The sequence below is a fragment of the Nothobranchius furzeri genome, chromosome 4 (assembly GCF_043380555.1).
Source record: "Nothobranchius furzeri strain GRZ-AD chromosome 4, NfurGRZ-RIMD1, whole genome shotgun sequence".
Taxonomy (NCBI): domain Eukaryota; kingdom Metazoa; phylum Chordata; class Actinopteri; order Cyprinodontiformes; family Nothobranchiidae; genus Nothobranchius; species Nothobranchius furzeri.
The window spans coordinates 84668095-84690480 of NC_091744.1; the positions used below are offsets into that span (position 1 = coordinate 84668095).

A 22386-nucleotide genomic window follows, 5' to 3' on the forward strand; every position below is an offset into this window, starting at 1 on the left:
CTTCAGCGGCCGGTGTATCCCCGGCGTTAGAGTTTGCTGGACTCAGTTAGCAGGGGTAAGGTTAAAGTTCATGACAGCATGGTATGGTTGCACTACTGGAGGCCAGTTCTTAAAGCTTTAGGTCATTCTTTTTGTGTTGTTCCTCTAAACGGGAATAAAATGAAATGTGAAGTTAGGATGATTTTTAAAAGGTTCCTTCACTTGTTTTTTCACCAACTCTGCTGGTGGTCTCTAGCTTGAGTGAATGCCTTGTGAGTCGTTTCCTTTGGAAAAAAGCTCGGGCCCACCTGTTTCATTTTTTGGAGGAGTGGGAGGGTTAACAGGATTATGAGTCTTACTCATTAATATTCATGATACGCAACATCTAGCCTCTGATTGGCTAACAGCAACAAGACTCTTCCACTGCCTTCATTCGCAACGATGATGTTTTATCTCAATAAAAAACACGTGCTTCAGCGTGTTGCGCCATGTTGTGGAGTTGCAAATGCTAACGGTTAGCTTCTGCTAGCTGAGACGCTCTGCTCCCTCCATCCCGTAGAAGGGGCCATGAGTATTCCTTTTCCCAGTGACGTAGAAGAGGCTGGCCTTTTCTTACCCAATAGTTTTCCCGTCTGTTTCCCTTTTGCGGCTGATGGAGGCGAGGGGGGTTTGAAGAAAACGTTCACGTTCAGCGTGCGTGTGAAACAATCTCATTTCAGAAAGAACGTGTTTTACAGTTTCTCAGGGAAACATATTTTTAAGAATGTTTTTTCTTTTTTGCAAAGCCCAAACAAACATGTTAAACAGAATTCTCAGTCGTTAGTTGATAGCTAGGCTTAAAACATTTTTATTTGATAGGGCCTATGGTTAAAATCTGATGTTAGCCCAGATCTGGACAAGAGGGGGAGTAGAGGGAGGTGGAGTGTACAGTCGGTAAAGACGGCTCTCCTTTGCCCTGCCTCCAACATGCCTCCATCTAAATAGGATAGATTATCCAGAGTTATCTCTGTAGTTATGCTGCTATAGGCTTAGACTGCTGGAGGATACACTGACCACTTTTCACACTCGACTGCTTTCTTCTACAATCTGCTCTTTAACTGTATTATTTCCTGCTATTTCAGCTATAAACTTTATTTTCTCTCTAAGTGTTTTCTCCCCAGAAGAAGCTACAGTGATGTTCTGCTGAGCTGTGGTGGCCTCATGGAGGGGGCCGTCGTCTAGCACACTGCTGTTAACCACTTAAACATTCTCCCTCTCCTGATAATAACTTTTTGTTTTCATTGACTTTTGATGTGCTACTACTAGTTTACCCGTTTAATTATAGATTCACTAGGATAAATACAATAAAGTTTATCTCTCACCAAATAGAATATTTACTAAGAAATTATGGTGTAACCATAGACACATTGCTTGGTGCGTGTGTGTGTGTGTGTGTGTGTGTGTGTGTGTGTGTGTGTGTGTGTGTGTGTGTGTGTGTGTGTGTGTGTGTGTGTGTGTGTGTGTGTGTGTGTGTGTGTGTGTGTGTGTGTGTGTGTGTGTGTGTGTGTGTGTGTGTGTGTCTTCTCCATCCCCAGTGAGTCGTAGAGGATGGCTGCTTATACTGAGCCAGGATCCTCTGGAGGTTTCTTCCTGTTAAAAGGGAGTTTTCCTCTCCACTGTCGCTATATGCTTGCTTAGTATGAGGATTGCTGTAAAGTCACTGACACTCGTCAGTGACTCGATGCAATTTGCTGGGGTCCTTATATAGGAAACATTATTTCTGATTGGCTTAATGAACTGACCTGGATTGGAATGTTTATTATGTGAAGTGCCTTGAGACGACTCTTGTCGTGATTTGGCGCTATATAAATAAACTTGAATTGAATTTGTTTTGAATGTTCTCTTTGTCTGAGGCCTACTAGGTCCTGTGTTGAGTGAAAAAGCATAGCTGATCCACGTTGAGCTCATAGTTGTCCTGTAACAGTCAGACAGGCAGAGAACGAATGATCTGTGGTTGAAAATCCACCTAATGATGCTCGGGTACCGCTCCTCTCCCACTTACTCCATCTCAATCTGTCCCACTCTCCCCTCTCACTTCATCATTTGTCTCTCCACCCTTTTCTACCATTTTCACTCTCATTTTCTTTTGTCACTTTGCTGTCATTCCATGTTTTACACGATCCAGGTGCTGGCAGTTGAGGGAGAAAAGCCCTGATCCGATAGTTGAACTAACGGCGGTGACGGCCGAAGCGTTTCATTCTGTCTGCGGAGCGGAAACGCTGGGAGCGTCACGCAGAGTTCAGTCTGAGCCAGTCTGGCTCCTGTTACGTATCATTTGCCCCTGCGCTCGGCCCGAGCTCCATCTGTTTATCACAGTTACATTTCCTCAAGAGGCACAGAAAAATCCCCAAACCTTCAGCTGGTTTTCCACTACCAGCAGGCAGAACGCTGAGACGGCAGAATCAGAGTTTTACTGTCTTTTGTTGTTGTCATCCTCAGGACAGAACATCTTCAGTGCTTTCCATCTCCAGTTCTGCCAGTCAAGCCTCACAGCAACCCAGTTCAGAGTGAGTTCAGAGACACACACGATGTTGAGATGTCATTTCAGCTGACGTTCAAAGACTCTAACATTACACCAGATTAGGTTTTAAATAGTTTAAAATTCATTATCGCCTGTAGAGCCACTGAGCTTTTAAAAATACATGACATCATTTCCTGTAGTTAGATTTTTGGACATTCAACATGGCCGCCCTTTTAGCTCTGCTGTTGCATCATATGTAAATATATAACTAGTTTTTTCTTTTCTAAATCTGATGTAGCAGGACTTCCTGCTCACCTGTTGCTCCTGGGTCAGAGTTGGACCAGGAACCTTCCTGTTCCCTGGAGAGGGATGACCAGCAGTCATCACTGAGAGCACAGATTTCCAAAATCGAAGCGTTCCTCAACACAGAGAGGCTCCGACTGCCTAAAAGACGTCGGATTGAGTCGCCAGACGTATCCGGTTCTGTTCTATGAAATGACACAAGAGCCTACTGTTCCACAAGTTTGATCATTTTCATTACCTTTAAACCCTCCAAAAGTTTCCCTTTTGTTATAAAAAAGATCTCATGATGACTGTGAGCTCTTCAGGTTTCTCTTCAGACTTCAGTTTGAGTCAGACTGACCCTTGGTTTAGAGTTCCTGTCCATTTTGCAGCCTTACAGATCAAATATGAGCTGTTGGGTGTGTGTGTGTGTGTGTGTGTGTGTGTGTGTGTGTGCGTGCGTGCGTGCGTGCGTGCGTGTGTGTGTGTGTGTGTGTGTGTGTGTGTGTGTGTGTGTGTGTGTGTGTGTGTGTGTGCGTGCGTGTGTATTTGTACTTGGGAAAAAGCTAAATTGATTGATTTGGATGTTTACACTTATGTGCTTTTAGAAATGTTTGGAGTTGTTTTAAAGTTTATTCATTGTTACAGAAATAAAATCTTAACCTCAGGCTTCCCTTTGGGTTTGGTAAAGTGTTAAATCATATTTTTAAAATAGAACTGTTGTATCGGGTATTCGAAAAAGGGCAGACTGCCTTCTCCGGGTCAGGGATGAGGTCCTGCCCCAAGTGGAGGAGTTTAAGTATCTCGGGGTCTTGTTCACGAGTGAGGGAAAACTGGAGCGTGAGATCGATAGGTGGATTGGTGCTGCGTCTGCAGCGATGCGGGCGTTGTACCGGTCTGTCGTGGTGAGGAGAGAGCTGAGTCAGAAGGCAGTTGGTCTACGTTCCTACCCTCACCAATAGATCTCCTCTGCTGTTTTGGGACATCACAACAAGGCAGCATCACGGTGACCTCAGACACCAACGTCTCTGCATTAAAATCAGATTTTAAACAAGCTAATGGGATTAATTATGTTCAGTAGACCGTTCGAGTGCTAAAACCCGTCCAACATGAGGAAAAACCTAAAGGAAGCACAAAACAAAAGCTCTTCTGACCATTGCTTACAATAAATAACACACGATGATGATTAAAATAATAGAAAATCCGTGGAAACCAGTTAACAAATAAACTAAAACAGCGACTCTGAGCTGGATAATATTTCCACCTATTTGCTAAGCCACACAAAACCTCTTTGCAGACTGATCTGATGCAACATGTAAACATCGCACTGACTTGTCTCAGGAGGAAAAGGGTGGAATGCCTTCTCCGGGTCAGGGATGAGGTCCTGCCCCAAGTGGAGGAGTTTAAGTATCTCGGGGTCTTGTTCACGAGTGAGGGAAAACTGGAGCTTGAGATCGATAGGCGGATTGGTGCTGCGTCTGCAGTGATGCGGGCGTTGTACCGGTCTGTCGTGGTGAAGAGAGAGCTGAGTCAGAAGGCGAAGCTCTCGATTTACCGGTCGATCTACGTTCCTACTAGTGATGTGTCGGTCGCGAACGAACCGGCTCTAAGAGCCGGCTCTTTGAAGTGAACGACGGGAGCCGGCTCGTCATTGGGAGCCCCCCCCCCCCCCCCGCCTTGGTGAACGCCACAGGTTATTGGTCAACATGCGTAACTGTGTGTCCAGACTGTCTACACAGAGCCGTAGGAACGGGGAAGAGGGAGGATCAGACTCAGACAGACACACAGCAGAGCACATGTGGGAGGAGGGAGACAAGAGGGAATGAGGAGGAGGAAACAGGCGAGCGAGAGGGAGGAGACTGCGATGAAGACGGTGAGAAAATGAGCACCAGCAGTCGGAAAGTGGAGATTTCTTAAAGTGTTCAGTTATTAAATCCATAGAAATGATAAACATTTGATATATTGCTTTTTTTACATTAGTAAATTATCTTACATATAGTTTAGCATTATTTTGGTTATAAATGTGCTCTACGCAACAGAAAATCTTAGGAGCCACTTGGGAGCCGAAAGAGCCGGCTCTTTTTGGTGAGCTGAGCCAAAAGAACCGGCTCTCTAAAAAGAGCCGGAATTCCCATCACTAGTTCCTACCCTCACCTATGGTCACGAGCTTTGGGTAGTGACCGAAAGAACGAGATCGCGGATACAAGCGGCCGAAATGAGTTTTCTCCGCAGGGTGGCTAGGCTCTCCCTTAGAGATAGGGTAATAAGCTCGGTATTTCGGGAGGGGCTCCGAGTAGACCCGCTGCTCCTCCACATCGAAAGGAGCCAGTTGAGGTGGCTCGAGCATCTGGTCAGGATGCCTCCTGGACGCCTCCCTGGTGAGGTTTTCTGGGCACGTCCAACCGGTAGAAGGCCTAAAGGTAGACCCAGGACACGGTAGGGGGACTATGTCTCTCGTCTGGTCAGGGAACGCCTTAGGATTCCTTGGAGGAGCTGGCCCAAGTGGCTGGGGAAAGGGAAGTCTGGACTACTCTGCTTAGGCTGCTGCCCCCGCAACCCGACCCCGGCTAAGCGGCCGAAAATGGATGGATGGATGGCACTGTTGCATCATTAGCAGTGGTTTTAGGTGCAACTCGTTGATCGCCTTTACTCTTAAGAATTTTTCAAATTTAAACATCATTTCTGAATCAATCTTTTCATTGAGTTTTAATTTTTAAACAAAACAGAATTTTGTTGTTGTTTTTTAGTAAGAGTGTGCCATTTACGACATCATTAATGTCTGTTCAAACAGCCAAATCATTGCAGAACAAGAGCATTTTGGGAAGATTTTTTTCCATAACGGGAAGCAATTAACATGCTAATTAACATAGTAATTAACATTAACGTGGCCGTCTGGGTTGGGTGTCTCAGAGGAGCGCTAATTGTGAATCCACCTTTGGTCTACACCAGTGCTGTTGTTGTTGTTAGGAGCAGTTATGAGTTTGAACACAACTGGTAACATCTGTTACTGCTAATTAGGAGAAATAACAATCAAGGTGTCCATTAGCACTTACTACCTCAACCCTATTCAACAGAAATCAATTAGCAGATGTACAGACCAATTAACACTCAGTAACGAGCATCTCGTTAACTTTATGATCCCTCTGTGTGAAACGAAGAGCGTGAAGTGGTTTCTCGTTCTAGCTGGATTCCCCGTCTCATCTCTGCATCTGAATAATGTCAGGGAACTTTCTTTCTAGTCATCTTTAATTTAGATTCATCTTTTCTTGTTAGGGTTTAAAGCGAAGATCCTCTTTTGTTGACAAACAGTGCAGCTATACAGTGGCCCTGAAGCTTCAATGAAACACGTACGCTGCAACATAACTAAAACCTATAACAGAAACCAAAGGTAAAAAAATAAATACAAAAATGAAATCCCATGAATTAGAATGATGCCAAAATGGAGGGGATAATACCTTAATTATGCCAAAAACGCACGTAAACAAGAGACAACAGAGATCAAAGCTGTTGGGCTTTACAGTGGTGTCCAGAACGTTGTCGTCGTTATCTCTTTATCGGTTTTGCTGTTGTGGCTTTGGTACTTCATTGAACCTTCCAGGCCACCGTACATTTAAAACCATTTTGGGGACATCTTGAAAATGTTTCTTTGTTTGATATTGACACTCATAATCTGCACAAGAAATTGCAGCTCTAAGTCTGTAGGCCTGTGGCAGCCATCTTGAATTGACTCAAATTTTTTATGTTTTATTTTTTTGTAGTGAAACCTCTTTTTTTTTGACTCTCAAAATGTAACGGTTGCAGTTTTATCTGTAATGATTTAATTAAAAACTTATAAGATAGGGCCAAGAGGTCGAAGTCAAGCTGCTGCTTCTACGCTGGTCAGGCTTCCTGCCAGGGGAGGCATGTCCTGCCCGCTGGAGCCCCCCAGGTCGACCCAGGACACACTGGAGGGACTAGGACTACGTGTCCACGTCATGGAGTCCACTGGAAGTGGTGGAGGTTGCTGGGAACCCGTACCCTTGCCCCATGCCCTGGGTAAGAAGTTGGCAAGAATGAAGTAAATCTAGACTTTTTATGTTTAAATACAATCCAGAAACACGTCTATGCAAGAACTCGACCCCCCACCCCTCACACACATCTATTCTTTGGAAACTGTTTATAGCCACTGTTGTGTCAATCTCAAACAGATAGTTTTCTATAAAAATGACTAAAATAGACTGAAGTATCAAGTAGCACAAAAATAGACTTGGACACATGGACAGGACTATAATGTCCATGTTTTATTGTTCTTTTATTGAAAGTGTTTTATCCTTTTCCTTAGCCTCATGGTTTGGTCAGGCAAATCTGAAACAAAAGGAAACACTGAACAGGATAGTAAAGTGGTCGGGTCGCCTGCTTGGAAAACAAGTGAAAAGTGTGGCACAACTGTACAGTGGGCAGGTAGACAGAATTGCCAACGCTATTGTTAGGGACACGGGCCACCCACTGCATGCCCAGTTTGCCCTCCTGCCATCAGGATGGAGATTTATTGTGCCTAAGTGCAGGACCAAGAGGTATAAAAGGAGCTTTATTCCTGAGGCAGTAACAATTCTCAATAAGAAATGAGTCTGGCGTGGCTACTTTACTTGATTTTATCTCTATTTATTCATGTATTGATTTTATACTTTTTATATTTTTATGGATGTGTGTATATTTTGTGCGTGTGTGTGTGTAACTGGGCGCTAATTCTCATGTCACATGGCAAATCAAATTTACCTTTGGGTACTAATAAAGTTACCTTGACCTTGACCTTGAGTTTGTCAGGAAAATAGTTTCACAACTGATTAAAGCAATAAAAATGTGAGATAAATGTCAGTTACCTTAATTATTTCTTAGAAGACCAAAGATTTTCTTCATACTTGCAATTTTTTTTCTCCTCATTAAACAAATTAAAGAACTTTCTGGTTGAATTATTGAAGTTAGGTCGTTTTCTAGGATCTCCAAATTTGACCCTGTTTACTAAGAAAACACCTTTCCATAAATACCCCCCCACCCACCCCCATACACACACACACACACACACACACACATACACACCACACACTTAATTGTGACCATTTTAATGGTGGCACAAGCTTGGTCCGTCTCGCAGCACTTACTGACAATGAATATTCCTGAATCTTAATGCCCTCATAAAGAAATCTGGTGGCTTTGACAGGCGAGACAATCGCTGCTGACCCGTATGCTTTCTGCGGTGGGGGGCAAACGGGGGAGGTGCTGACTATAAAGGACTTGGTTTTAGTACACTCTCAGACGTATTTCCCTCGGTTTCGGCTTCTTCACTCGTTTCATTGCTCGGACGCGTGCACACCTCGGTCGTGAAGGCGCTCTGAAACGGTCAATTACCCTGTGGCTTGGGAGGATACCTGCTGTTAATTACTGCTCATGGTTTTATATGGACAGTAAATAAAGAGACTGCTGACATTCACATTCCATCAATGCGTCCCACAGCACATAGCCTGCTGTTTAATCCAAAGTGAAAACTAACCCTGAAGAGGAGGGAAAACACTTTAAGACTGGACGTCCAACAAGCCCAACGACAGGAGTCGTTTTTTCTTCCCAGGCTAAAAACTAATTATCACCAAAAAAAAGTTACTCAGTTTTGTGGAAATAAAAATTAAAAATATGACCGGGGTTAAATGGCTGACTGGTTGTTGGCTGCTCTAATAAGCCCAGTCAACCTTGTCAACGTATCACTGCAGTTATCTGTTCATAACTGGGATGTCGGTTTGTCAGCCTCGACGGCTAAATGCGTCAGAAAATTATTTTTTTTAGCGTTCGGGATATTAATCAAAGGCAGAGTGCATGCCAACCTGTCATGAGCCCACAACCTACATCCCGCTCACTGAGAAACCATGCTTGTTCTTTCTGAAGTATCTCTTGAGTTGCTCATGCACGCTACACGTAAAGATTTTGTTCAACCCTCATCGCCTACATTTAGCTGCAGAAAAGAAACGATCGGGTCAGGAAAAGCCTGTCTTTTCCTTTTCAAAGGAAAAATTAGCATTCATGGCCCTGCCCACCTTGGAGTGGGGTCACCCACGGGAAGGAGAGAGCAGAGGGAGCCTCGGCTAGTAGAAGCATTCAGCGGAAAGTACTAATCCTAATACTCCTTCTCTATGCTTTTCCAACTTGTTTACTATCAAATTCTGTATATCACATTCACTAAATTGTCCTTTTTCATTCATATTTCTCACCAAAGTCTTTTCTCGTTGTTATGTCAGCTTGAAATTTTACATTTTTATTTACATAAACTACATGCGTTCCGTAGTCATTCGCCATCTTGGAATACCATAGCTGTTTAGGGACTTACAAGATATAATAGGCCGTGTTTATGCTTTGAAATTAAGGTACCCTTCTTCCTCTAAATGTTGTGTGGGGTGGCGTCTGCTTTCTCTGTGGCAGCCTTAAGCCTGGGGCACACCGGAGGCGGACACGCTGCGCAGCGTCGCGCCGCCATTTTAAATGGAAGCCATTATAATTAATGAGAGTGGTCACACGGGGAGCGCCGCGCCGCGCCCCAGAAGCACCGCGACTGTTTAAAACATTGTGGAGTTCTTTACAACAGACATTACGACACGGAACGGCTTTACGGCACAAATCCAGCCACAGTTTTGATCATTTTGACGAGTGACGAGGCAGAATGAGAATAAGACTCATGAGCTTTGCTCTGCGAGGAAGTCATACAGTTTAACAACGAGCTGAATGCTACAAGTGGAAAAGTCGCACAGTGTACGCCCGGCTTTAGGAGAATATTTTTACACACTGGGGCTTTAAAGGTTGAATATGGAACACGAACACCAGAGCGACACCAAGTGTGTGGAGGTTATAGTTACAACAATAGAACAAGGTTTCCAGCCGTCGGGATACCAGGTTGGCTGGCGATACGTGACGTGACCCAGCACCATGTCCAGTGACGAATCCTACAGGGTACGCACTAATTTCTACTTATAGGTATGTTTTACAACAGTATTTAACATTAGAACATCTTCTGGGCTCAGAAGCAGCTGTTTGACTTGCAGAGTCCGCCATTTTCCACATTGCCAGCCTCGCTGTGCCGAGCTCGCTGCTTATCATATTTGGCAACCTGCAATGTTGTCCTCTATTGGCTAGTAGATGTAACCATAAACTCAGTGTCATGCTCATCAAAATAAACATTGAATTATTTTTCTTAAAGTACAGCTTTTAAATCAATTGTTCCATATTCAACCATTAAGTGGTTTGATGTGAATGTGTGACGATTAAAGCAAAGTTTCTGTACATCAACCTGCAGTAAAAGTTCTGTTGTTTTTAAAGCTGAAAAGTTGAACATAAAACACGTGTTTGGATTACATCACTTGTTTCGTCTTTGCATGTAAAAAAAACGCCAGTATTTATAAAATAATCTTAATATTTCCTGATATATCTCCCTAAACAATCACACGGATTAATTCTTGACCACTTTTAGGATTTTTACACTAAATGGAGTTAAATAAGTCCTGTACAGTAAAAAAATAACCTCAAAAGTCTGAATTTAATCCTGATTTATTGCTCCTTTTCACTGAACTTCTGTGCATGAGAAGGGAGGCGAGCAGTCCTGTAGCTAAATGGGTCTCAGCACCTCTAAAGATTGTTGAATATCCTGAGGTTGTGGGGCCATGCTTTGTCATATTATACCTCTTTGCCTCAAGAGCCATCACAATAAATCGAGCTGGGAAGTCGTATTAAACGGTGCAGAAGACGACTGCTGAGACCGAAGCTGAGTGCAATCCTGGCACTCTGAGTGGACGCGGTGGGCTTAAAGTGAAAAGGTGCAGCTGTTCCTTTGTCTCTGTAAAAATAATGAAATAACTGGAAGTTGATACAGAAAATAGACTTTACTCCTCCTGAGTGACATAACCCTGGAAACTGGTGGTTTCCACTTACAGCTGCTTGCTTAAAATGATTTAGTGAGATAAATATTAAAAGTTATTCTGACAACAACTTTATTTTGTACTAAAGCAAACCAATCCACAATTCTCTGCAGGTCATAGCTGAGAAATCTAGACCAACTGTAGCAGTAGCAAAGTATTTTGCTCTGTAGGTCGATCTAACCAACCTTCCATTGTAGCCTTAGCAGGTCTGCCGTTGGACCAGGGGCGGATTTAGGACTGAAGACGATCCGGGGCTTAACACACACATGCACGTGCGCGCACACACGTGACACGCACTAGTCAACATCATATATATTTGTCTTGAACCATATAATTTTTAATCTGAAGCTGCATATTCAGCATTTTCAGGGTAGAGTATTGTTCCTAATAGTGTTTAGTGTGAGATGATAGTAAATATTCCCTTTCTTTCTCCAACAACTTTACCTGATAGTAAGCTAACTTTAGGCAAACCAGCAGCACAACAAATATTTTCAAATAAGACTCACAAACCTGAGTCAACACCAGTCTCATCAAAGCTGGGGTTCTGTTGCGGTACTTTTTGTCCAAAAACGTCCTTAAGTCCATCTTCACTCATGCGTTTCAGGCAGAGTGTAGAAGAAGCCGGCTGCTGAAGGGCTTCTTCTTCAGTGGTGGAGGCTCAGGCAGGCTGTATACAAACTACTGCCAGCTGCTCCCTCTCTGTTGGACTTTGGTACTGCATGTTACTTCCGCGATTTAGATCCGGGGCTTTTCATGAAACATCCGGGGCTTCAGCCCGAGTAGCCGGGCCTAACGCCGCCCCTGCGTTGGACCGAACAGTTTTGTGTCTCGCCAGCGACAGCACTCTTAGCTCCAGGGCTTCGACGAAGAAAAGTTCTGTCCCTTCAGTCTCTTCTACATCACAGGGTACATTGGCATTCATGGCGCTGCCCACCGTGGCTTTGGACTGCCCACAGGAAGGAGGAAGCAGAGGGTGTCTCAGCTAGTAAGAACTAACCATTAGCGACTTAGCAACAAGGGCTTCATGGTGGCGCAGTTGTTAGCACTGTTGCCTCGCAGAACGAAGGTTGCAGGTTCGAAACTCGGCTGTGGCCTTTCTGCCTGGAGTCGTATGTTCTCCCCATGCATGTGTGGGTTTCCTCCGGGTACTCCGGTTTCCCGTACAGATCACAACATGCCCTACAAGTTTAAAAAAAAGTATGACGCTTTGGATAAAAGCGTCTGCCAAATAAATAAACATAAACTTTGCAGCATTGTGGAACATGTTGGACTTGCGGTATTGGTGGAGATAACACATGAGCATACCATTTTGTTACCCAAGAAAATATTTTTTTACATTTTCAGAACTGAAGTTGCGTTGCTGTTAGACAATCAATCTGCGATGAAGAAAAACTACAGAGATGGTGTCAGCTCAGCAGCAGTGCCTGTTTGAAATGGCTTTGGCATCAACTCTTGATGATTTAGTCTTGGGCAGACAAAGCTACTTAAAGGGGCATTATGGAAGTCTGACAGCCAAAACATGAATAGAAATAATAAATGTCTTCTTCATACATTCTCCTGCAATGCCCTGGTCCTGTAGAATGAGCCCTGGCATTTTTACTGTGATTGCCTGTTTTTCTGTAAGATCACAGAAAAAGAGAGATGCTCGGGTCGAGCAGGCTGCTTCATGCGCGTTCACGCTCAGGCATCGCCCGTAGCATTTGCTATCCGTAGCTTTAGTAGCAGAGAGAGAGGCAGTGCCACTTTGTCGCTGTTCCTAACGCCTAGTGACAAAGCTAGCTACATTTCTGAGGACCCTTAGCTACTTTCTGTAGAACTTTCTTCTAGATATTTCCTGCTAATTAGCAACAAAATAGCCATTTTAGCTCTGAACCGTTCTTTGAACGTTGTTTCAGCTGTCATCAAGGATATAAATGTTACAGATACAATGGATGTGAACATAGTTTATTTAGAGTTTCTTTTTTACATTAATGGTATATTTTTTTACAGTAAGATGCCCAAATTTTTATTTGAGACTCGGCGAACGGCATTGAATTCACAGATAAAAAAGATGTGGGTTCAACTTTCATTTTGGAACAATTTTTCAAGCAAGGGAAGGGAATGATGTGAGCATGCAGGAGGACTGACCCATCATAAACCTTTGTCGGCTGTGCTGAAGAGAAAGGTACAGAACCAAATTATTTAATTAATCAGCTGCACGTTCTCCTGTCCTCACACACACACGCACACACACACACACAAGGGACTGTCTCGGCTGTTATTTTCGTTAAGGAGTGTGCACGTACAGCATGCGCGCCTCGTGCACGAGCCTACTATTGAAGCTGCCATTACGCTTTTGGCCTGAGGGGGCAATCGCGAGCATAAAAATTAAAAAGTCCGTAAAGTCCCTTTAAGTCATTTATTTAGAAACGGGATGTATTTGCTTCTTATCTGATGGACTTTCTCGTTGACTGATTTCCAAACCGGTGAATACATCATTTTGTACTTTGCTCTGATTGGTCCTAGCACTGTCCAAGTGCTCATGGAGACAGTTTGAAAGACAACCGTAGATTCTGCCCCACGACTTGGTGGGTCATGGCTATACTGTATACACTGCCTGGCCAAAAAAATTAAGTGGCCACAAGAAAATGTCAAAATGGTAAATGGCCTGTATTTGATATAGCGCCTTCTAGAGTTCTTGAAACCCCCCAAGGCGCTTTACAACACAATCAGTCATTCACCCATTCACACACACATGCACACACTGGTGGGGATGAGCTACGATGTAGCCACAGCTGCCCTGGGACACACTGACAGAGGCGAGGCTGCCGAGCACTGGCGCCACCGGTCCCTCCGACCACCACCAGCAGGCAACGTGGGTTAAGTGTCTTGCCCAAGGACACAACGACAGCGACAGACTGAGCGGGGCTCGAACCTGCAACCTTCCGATTACGGGGCGAGCGCTTAACTCCTGTGCCACCGTCGTCAAACATTCTAATATTTTGTTGCACCGCCTTTATCTTTGATTACGTCACACGTGTTGTTGTTTCGATAAGCTTCACCAGATTTATCTCCATCCAGTGTTGCATTAACGTCTCACCGAGCTCTAGCATCGATGACGGTGGAGTCTGACCGCTGCACAAAGCCGTCTCCAGCACATCCCAAAGATTCTCAGTGGGGTTAAGGTCTGGACTCTGTGGTGTGAAAATGATGTCTCATGCTTCCTGAACCACTCTTTCACTATCTGAGCCTGATGAATCCTGACATTCATCTTGGAATGTGGCCGTGCCATCAGGGAAGGTGGAATAACCTGGTCATTCGGAATAAGGTAGTCAGCTGACCTCATTCTTGGAGCACATCCTGTTGCTGAACCTAGACTTGACCACCTGCAGCAAGCCCAGATCATAGCACTGCCCCCACAGGCTTGTACAGTAGGCACTAGGCATGATGGGTGCATCACTTCACCTGCCTCTCTTCTTACCCTGATGCGCCATCACTCTGGAACAGGGTCCATCTGGACTCAGACCAGTTTTTAGTAAAGCGTCGGACAGTTCTGAACCCAGTTCTAGTCGTTTCTGCATCTCCTTAGATGTTTTCTCTGCTTGATGCCAGTGACCTGACCCTTCTCACACAGACTAACATCTTTTCCACCACCACCAGATGTGTCTTTCCACTTGGTTGTTTAGGAAATGAGAAGCAGCTCATTGCACCAGTTGGGTTAAATAACTTGTTGCAGTAATTATCCAATAGGAGGCTCCTGCCTGTTTGCTTAGTTAAATCCAGGTGGAGGCTTTTTGGAGGAGGCAGGCATATTTACAAATATAGGATAGCTTGCCAGGCTAGGTCATTACTGTTGTACATGATTAATATCAATGGCTATGTGGATTTATTTATGTAAAAACATACCAATGAATGACTCGTGTGAATAAACTAGAACAATCAAACGCCTGATTTCCACTCCGTACATAAAATATCTGCCTAAATTAGTTCTCCCAAATCAAAGAAAGTCTCATTTGTTGCACATTGACCATAAATCGCTTAACTACTCCTTCAATAACTACACGCATGAGTAGAAAATCCAAGAAAACACACATTCACATAAAATCCCCTCCCCCCCTCTCGTTGTAGTTTTTATTCATAGCTCTGATATACAGTTTGTCTGCGATGGTTTGCATCTCTGCACATTTTTACTGCAGTGAAACCTCACAGCGCTGATAAATAACAGGCTTCACCTTTCTGTTGCAGGGCTTTAGCATGACTGAGTGTGATCCAAGTCTCTCTGAGAGTATGTCCTCAGCTGTGAATCACTTGTGCTTAACACACACACACACACACACACACACACACACACACACACACACACACACACACACACACAGATCACAGTGCTCTTACCCACTAGGAGTGAGGAGAGATAATCTCTGAAATTCTGCCCTGCTGTTAAAGGTTAGCAGAGTTGAAAGGTTACCCCGTGCATCATTTATAGTCTCTTAAATAAGCCTTGACCTTAAGTTGCAGCCAACTCTCTGTTGCCAAGTTATCAGACTCCACAAATTATGACTTATCCTTTACATGCGCGGCTCTTTGTGCAGAAATGGGACCAACAGGGAAGAAGAGATAAACAGCATTATGTGTTGCATCACTTTTTCAATTTTACAATTGATATTTTCCTTTAAACCAGACGTACGATCTCTTAACGTGGGCTTGATCAGTAGTTCTCTGGACTTTCTTTAGATTCTCTCTACTTTGTCACGTTCACCCCTCTGCTCATACACTTTGTGTCAGAAATCTTTAAGACCACCAGCCTGACATTTAGACCTGTTGGCATTCTGTTGTGTACCTCGTCGTTACTCAAAGACAAAATGTAGATGATAATGTTTTTGCCTGTGAGTGTCCAGATGTATTGGTTAGTGGAGTAACTGAGGAATCCTACCACATCTAATCATCTTAGCAAGTAATAATAATAATAATAATGCATCGAACTTATATATTGCGCTTGTTGACACTCAAAGATGCTTTCACACACTCTTACATTCACACACTGCCAGTGATGGTAAGCTACTTTGTAGCCACAGCCGCCCTGGGGCGGTCTGACAGCCATTTGGTGCCGTCGGCCCCTCTGACCACCACCAACACAGGCAAGTTGGTTGAAGTGTCTTGCCCATTGACACGATAGCAGAATACCTCTGGCAGGGGCTGGAATCTAACCCATGACCCTCCGATCTTGGGCAGCCCGCTCTACCGCTTGAGCTACTGCCGCCCCAGTAGAGCCCTGCTATCTTCTAAATCCCGCCCACTAGCTCAATCTGTTTCTGGCACTCCAGAATGCTTTCGCAATATTTGCAAACAACCCTTCCACCTGCAAACCCATAAAAAAAGACTAAACTGACTTATATACTCGGAGATTTTACTTTATAATAACAAACTTTTCCATGAATCGGATATTATGTCCTTTAGTTACCCAGTCCCCATGCAGGGCTCTATTAGCAAGTACCCAATGAGCTAAAACTTGTCAGAGTGGCTCAGATTCATGCAACACAAACTCCAACACAATCATTAGCAATAACTGTTTTTTTTTTTTTTGCCAGTCCTTGTTGAAAACGACCCACGCACCACTGGATTAATCCTAACAAATCGTCTGTAAAATCTTCACCGGCTGCACATCTACAGTTGATAACTTTCTGCAGGTAAGCCAGCTCAAAATGATCCACCAAGGCGGATTGTTTTCATCCATGTTTTGTTCTTCTCTTACAAACTGTGTAAGAAAAGAACAAAACATGGATTATGGACAAAAACACAGGATGAACGCACAAAAGAGATTGTTTTCATGTTTGTTTGTTTTTTGATGGAAAAGTACTGTTCATGTACTCTTACCTAACAACTGGGACAATCTATTAGGTTTAAAATATCTACTGCCTCAAAGAGCAAGTCACCCCCTACCAGATTCTTACTCCGCTCCCACTTCCTGTTTGAAAAATGCAACAAATGCTGTTGCCTAGCTGACTGAGAGGGCGGAGCCGCTAACAAACACACACACACACACACATACACACACACACACAAGCTCACAATGACATTGTGACATCATATGGTACCAGCTAACGTTCTAGGGTACCTCTTAGCCAATAGCGATGGCAGATTTAAATTCAAATGCAGTGCAGAGTTTTTACCTGACAACGGCACAACACTGACAGTTTTAGGCAGAACATTAAATTTTTAACTAAAATGCACGAAGGTGCAAAACTGTTGACTACACGTGTCTGCAGCACGATTAGACACACATTTATATAGTTTATCAGAAAAAAAAGTTGATTTGGGGGTGACTTGCTCTTTAAAGAGCTGCAGCTGCACCAAATTAAACATTTTTAATGGGTAGCAGCCATTTTTGTGTTGGTGTGATCAGAACTGGCTGGGTAAGGCTAGCCAAACAAATAGAGATGGTTACAGTATTAGAAGACATTTATGATACCTTTAAGTAAATCATCCTGTTGGGTGGACCACCGCGGTGTCAGACATACGTTTCTGATTTCCTGGTAAGGCTTTAACGTCTTCTGGGTACACGATCCTCCCACTGACCACCACTGTCACTGAGGCATATATATCTACAGGAGCGTGTGTGTGTGTGTGTGTTCTCACATGTCGTGTTGTCAGCATGTTGCTTGTGGTTGCAACAGTGAGAAACGTTTTTTTTTATCTAGGAGATCCCATAAACCTGCCACAGCCGTGATCTTTGTATCTTTGTCTCTCTAAGCTGTTGGCGTGTCCTGTTTTCTGCTTTCTAAATCCCGTTTAAAAGTGAATGTAACCTTTTGAGTGATTTAGAGATTCAAAACCCTTTTTTCTACCAGACAGCCTTTTAAGCTGTTTTCCTGTAAATCACAAACAGCTACGCTACGTTCTGCTACAAAGGTATTCTGTTGCCAGATTCAAAGTGTCCAATAACTCAGACAGCTTGTTGTTTTGGGATTGTTGAGTTTCTTGTTTTAAAAAAATAAAGCCAGAACTTCTACTCACGGATAGCAGCTGAAGTGTTTCACATAGTTTTACTAGATTTTGTTAATAATAAATGAAACAAAGGGCTGTGTCCAAATGCAGGGGCTGCATTCTTCCAAGTACGCATTATGAGACTGATTATGTCACAGCAAAGTGATGTAATGATTATAAATGCATGTTATTTAATAAGCCATAAGGCGTAGGATTCCATAGGAAATATGAAATCCACCTTACGGATCTGTGAGGTTATTTGAACCAGAAGATTGGATCTTTTTATTGCAGGGATTAGATAACAGCTCCGTATTCACTCAGAGACAACAGAAGAGAGAGAGTCAAGTTTAAAAGTTAAGAATTTTATTCCTAACAAATTAAACTAGACTGACTTTAAGCACTTAATGTATGGTGTAAGTAAGGTGGATGAGACGGTGAATGGATGACATGTGATGCTGATCAGAACCAGCAAATCCGAAGAAGCGATTAGTTCTGATGGGAAATGAAGGTGATGTCTTCACGTTAAGCTTTGGTTAGGAGGTTCATAAACACATTCGACGCCATTTGTGGGTCTACATACCCTTAGCGGAAGTCCCTGTCTAGATCAGGAATGTCGAGGTCCAGCTTGACCTTCTCTGGAACCAAGCCGGTAGGAAAAGCAGCGGTTGCCGACCAGTCCAGTCTGTGAGATACTTCCGGGTCACGACAATTTGTTGGCGTCTGGTGAGACCCGAGCCTTGGTCTTGATGGTTCAGCTTTTATTCTGAAAGGAACCATTGCAGCAGGTGGAACAGCAACAGATTTTATCCAGCTTGTCGTTGGTTTTTTCGGCTGAAGAGGAAAGTTACGGATTGGCCACTCCGACAACTTCTCTAGAACGCTTTGAACTGGCGTTAAAGATGACGTGGGCATAGTTTTATACTTCGGATGTTTTGGTTTATGGTCGAATAAAAAGATTACAGATTTACCAAACACCACCAAAACCACGCCTCCGTCAGATCTGGCAGATTCTGATTGGATCAGTGAAAGCAATGTGTCATGTCTTTTAACGCTACGTGAGATCAGTCCTAGTGGAACAATTAAAGTCATATTACTTATTATATTCTATAGGATTACAATAAAGTAATTAATATTTTGATTTTGCAGGTCGGTCACATCTTATTTATTAACACTTGGTTGGATTAGCTTTATTAAAATAGAGTTCTTTGATTAATTAAAAGAAAAGGGTTTATTCTTCGTTCTTCTGTTGAGCTGAAAATAAGCAGGTTAGAAGGAATGCATGAGACCTTGAGACCGTATCTCATGCCTTTGCAGAGGAGGGAAAAACAGTCATTTCATTCTGTTACAGTGACAAAGCTGTCCAAATTCTGAGGACACTCACAAAGCATCCTGAAATGCATCCTTGTTTTCCCCGAATGTGTTAGAGCTGTCTCAGTTTAGGAAAAGATAGAATTGTGATTTCAATTCGATTCTGCACAATATTCACAGTAACATTTACGAACATGACAGGGATACTAAAAACTATTACCCTCATTATGCAATCAGGAAAACTAAAGGTAAGAATTGCTTTCAAATGGATTTGTTGACAACAGACAAGCATGCAGGGTTTTCCGAGGCGAGCCGTCTGCACGTTTTCCGGGGCGTCTGGATGTTTTTCTTCCTCACAAACACACTGCTAAAACATCAAAGGCTGGCACATTTTTCATGTGCTTGTTGTTGCAGCGTAACTCTTTTAAAACCTTGAGGAAACCTTGGTTGCATAAAATAGTTGACACAACAGATCCTGGGTTGGTTGGGATTGCTGGAAAAAAATTGCAGCTTTGATCACATGACTATGTTTTTCTTTCAATGATGGCAGAGGAAGTGGGAGAAGATTACAGTTTTAAATGTTTGTATATTAAAGGTCAACTTTGCTCATATTTTATTACATTTGCAGCGTTCCAGTAGGAATGAATACCTTGTTAGTCGTTCTCTGGGGGGGGGGGGGAAGCTCTGATGCGCCTGTTTGAGCATTAATTCGTCCAGAAGAGAAAATGGCAGAATTCGGAGTCTTATTTCCTGATATTTGGACATCTCTTCTCTGATTGGATAACAGCAACATGACTCTACCACTAAAGCCTGATTCATGCTTCTCCATCAGCTCTAAATGGGAGAGACGCACGCACGGACGGAGACATTTTGCCCTCATGCTTCTCCGTCTCCTGGTGAGTGTTGCAATTCCCCGCCAGGACAGCAGAGGGCGAAGCGCTGTTCTGTGGTATCCTGTCATGTATCGGTCCAAGATCGTGTGTTTATATTGTGTTTTTTGTATATAAGAGACTTTTTAACGCAGACAAATTTGTCTCTCATCCTCCTCCACCTCTTCATGTGCTCGCCACCTCTAAACCCACGTTTCCTGTCATTTCCGTCCACAAATAAAACACTTGCTGCGCATCTTTTCACTCCTCCAGTCACGGGGGAATAAAACGTTCATATTTTTACAGTTTTTTCACGAGGTATTTGTCAAGCTTTTCCGTGTCTGCCGCTAGTTATCCTCGGCTCTCTTTATGTTTTTGAGGGTGCAATGGCGGCGGTGTAGACGACAGCAGCACCCTGACCAATCACAAGCTTGCGTTCTCCGTCTCGACAGACGGATGTTTAAAAAAGAGAGCTCGACTCCGTCAGTCCTTGCGGGGCTCTCCAGCAGGCTCTCCAGGACGGATAATGGCGTTGCGTGTCTCCGTGCTGACGCAGACGCAAAAGCGTGACTCACTTGCAATGTTGATGTTTTATCTCCACAAATTTCTGCTGTGTGGTGGAGTTGCTAATGCTAATGGTTAGCTTCTACTAGCCAAGACGTTCTGTCATTTCCTGTAAGCTAAATCAACAACAACCTTCCTACCACGAGTCCAGATGGGTGAGTCCATGAATGTTAAGTGGCAGTGTGACATAGATCTGTCAGGATTTTCTGAACTGAGCATTTTTAGATCTATTTTCTACTAGAAGCTAGTGCATTAATTAGAGGTATGAGACTATTTTCATGTTCAGCCTGCATGAAAAACTCAGACTGGTCTTTTTCAAAAATAGTTAGTAAAAATGGTTTCTTAGTGAACCTGCTCTGTAGTATTTGGTAGTACACAGATTAAAAGCTTAAAACAGCTTTGTGTTTTTAAATATTTTTGTCTAAACAATCTTAAAAATATTCGTAAATTAGCTCGTGTGGTGGGTCATTTATTTATGTATTGCCTCAAAGTTTAGTCTTAACCTGTTTGGCACCATAAGAGTTGCTAGGCGACAGGAAATGGGGTTAAAGAGCAAATCACTCCTATCAGATTCTTACTCAACTCCCACTTCCGGTTTGAAAAATGCAACAAATGGTAAATGGCCTGTATTTGATGTAGCGCCTTCTAGAGTCCTGAAACCCCCCAAGGCGCTTTACAACACAATCAGTCATTCACACACACATTCACACACACATTCACACACACATTCACACACACATTCACACACTGGTGGGGATGAGCTACGATGTAGCCACAGCTGCCCTGGGGCGCACTGACAGAGGCGAGGCTGCCGAGCACTGGCGCCACCGGTCCCTCCGACCACCACCAGCAGGCAACGTGGGTTAAGTGTCTTGCCCAAGGACACAACGACAGCGACAGACTGAGAGGGGCTCGAACCTGCAACCTTCCGATTACGGGGCGAGCACTTAACTCCTGTGCCACAGTCGCCCCAACAAATGCTGTTGCGTAGCAGACCGAGAGGCTGGAGCCGCTAACAAATACACACACTCACAACATTGTGACATCATAATGTACCATCTAACATCATAGTGTACCTCTTAGCCAATAGCGATGGCAGATTTAAATTCAAATGCAGTGCAGAGTTTTTACCTGACGACGGTGCATCGCTGACAGTTTTAGGCAGAAAATTAAAATTTTAACTAAAATGCCGAATTATTGACTACATTTGTCTACAGCACAATCGGACACTCATTTATATAGTTTATCAGCAAAAAAATGTTGATTTGGAGTGACTTGCTCTTTAAGCATTTGTTGCATTTTTCAAACAGGAAGTGGGAGTGGTGTAAGATTCTGGCAGGGGGTGACTTGCTCTTTAAATATGAAAGCTAGACAATCCAAATTCAAAGCATTTCAATTCACTTGTGGTCTTAGAGGTCAAGGAAGGACCCGACCCATGTGGCCTAGGTAGGATGCTTCCTTAGAAGGTAGCTACCCTGAATTTGGACACATCCTTAAAGTGTCATAAAGCACATATTCAGTGTCGAACGATCTTGGTGCATTAAACAGCTCTGCTTTAGGACATTACAGGGATATGTTAGTTATTTTTAAACTATGTCATCAGTTATTTGTCTACTTTAACCCTCTGTAGGCCGGCGTTGCAGATTAGCAACGTTAAAACCTACCTACCTGCTCACTCCACATACGTATTTCATGAGCATTTTTTAACTCAGAAGTACCCCTGAAGGACTTAGTTGTTCGTCTTTTTATCAAAACTTATTTGGAGCCAGAGAGGGTTAAGGAGGTTGTCATCTGACCAGAGCAATGCTCGTGTCTAGCCATACTTACCCTGGAACGACCCCAGCAATGGGCTTGGCTATGCTTGCACTAGCCTTTAGCCCATCTGTCCAGATGTAATCTTTATTTCTCCAAACAGAGGCTGTTCAGGAAGCCATCCACAGCCACACAGTTTGTCGTTGTGAGAAGCTGCTTGTTGTAAAGAGACTAAAGA

The 22386-nt window shown here is 43.5% G+C and overlaps 1 protein-coding gene across 4 annotated transcripts in view; it reads left to right on the forward strand.

The window, feature by feature from the left end:
* ccdc73 (coiled-coil domain containing 73) overlaps positions 1-3429 on the forward strand; it is a 28735-nt gene extending 25306 nt beyond the window's left edge. For 3 of the 4 annotated variants that reach the window (XM_054733395.2, XM_054733394.2, XM_015965248.3), the window contains 2 exons: positions 2458-2525; positions 2778-3429. In XM_054733395.2, the coding sequence (XP_054589370.2) occupies positions 2458-2525; positions 2778-2973 (264 nt within the window). In that variant the 3' untranslated portion in view covers positions 2974-3429. The remainder of the gene's footprint in view (positions 1-2457; positions 2526-2777) is intronic. The other variant, XM_054733396.2, reaches the window with a different exon arrangement.
* Positions 3430-22386: the final 18957 nt, after the last annotated feature.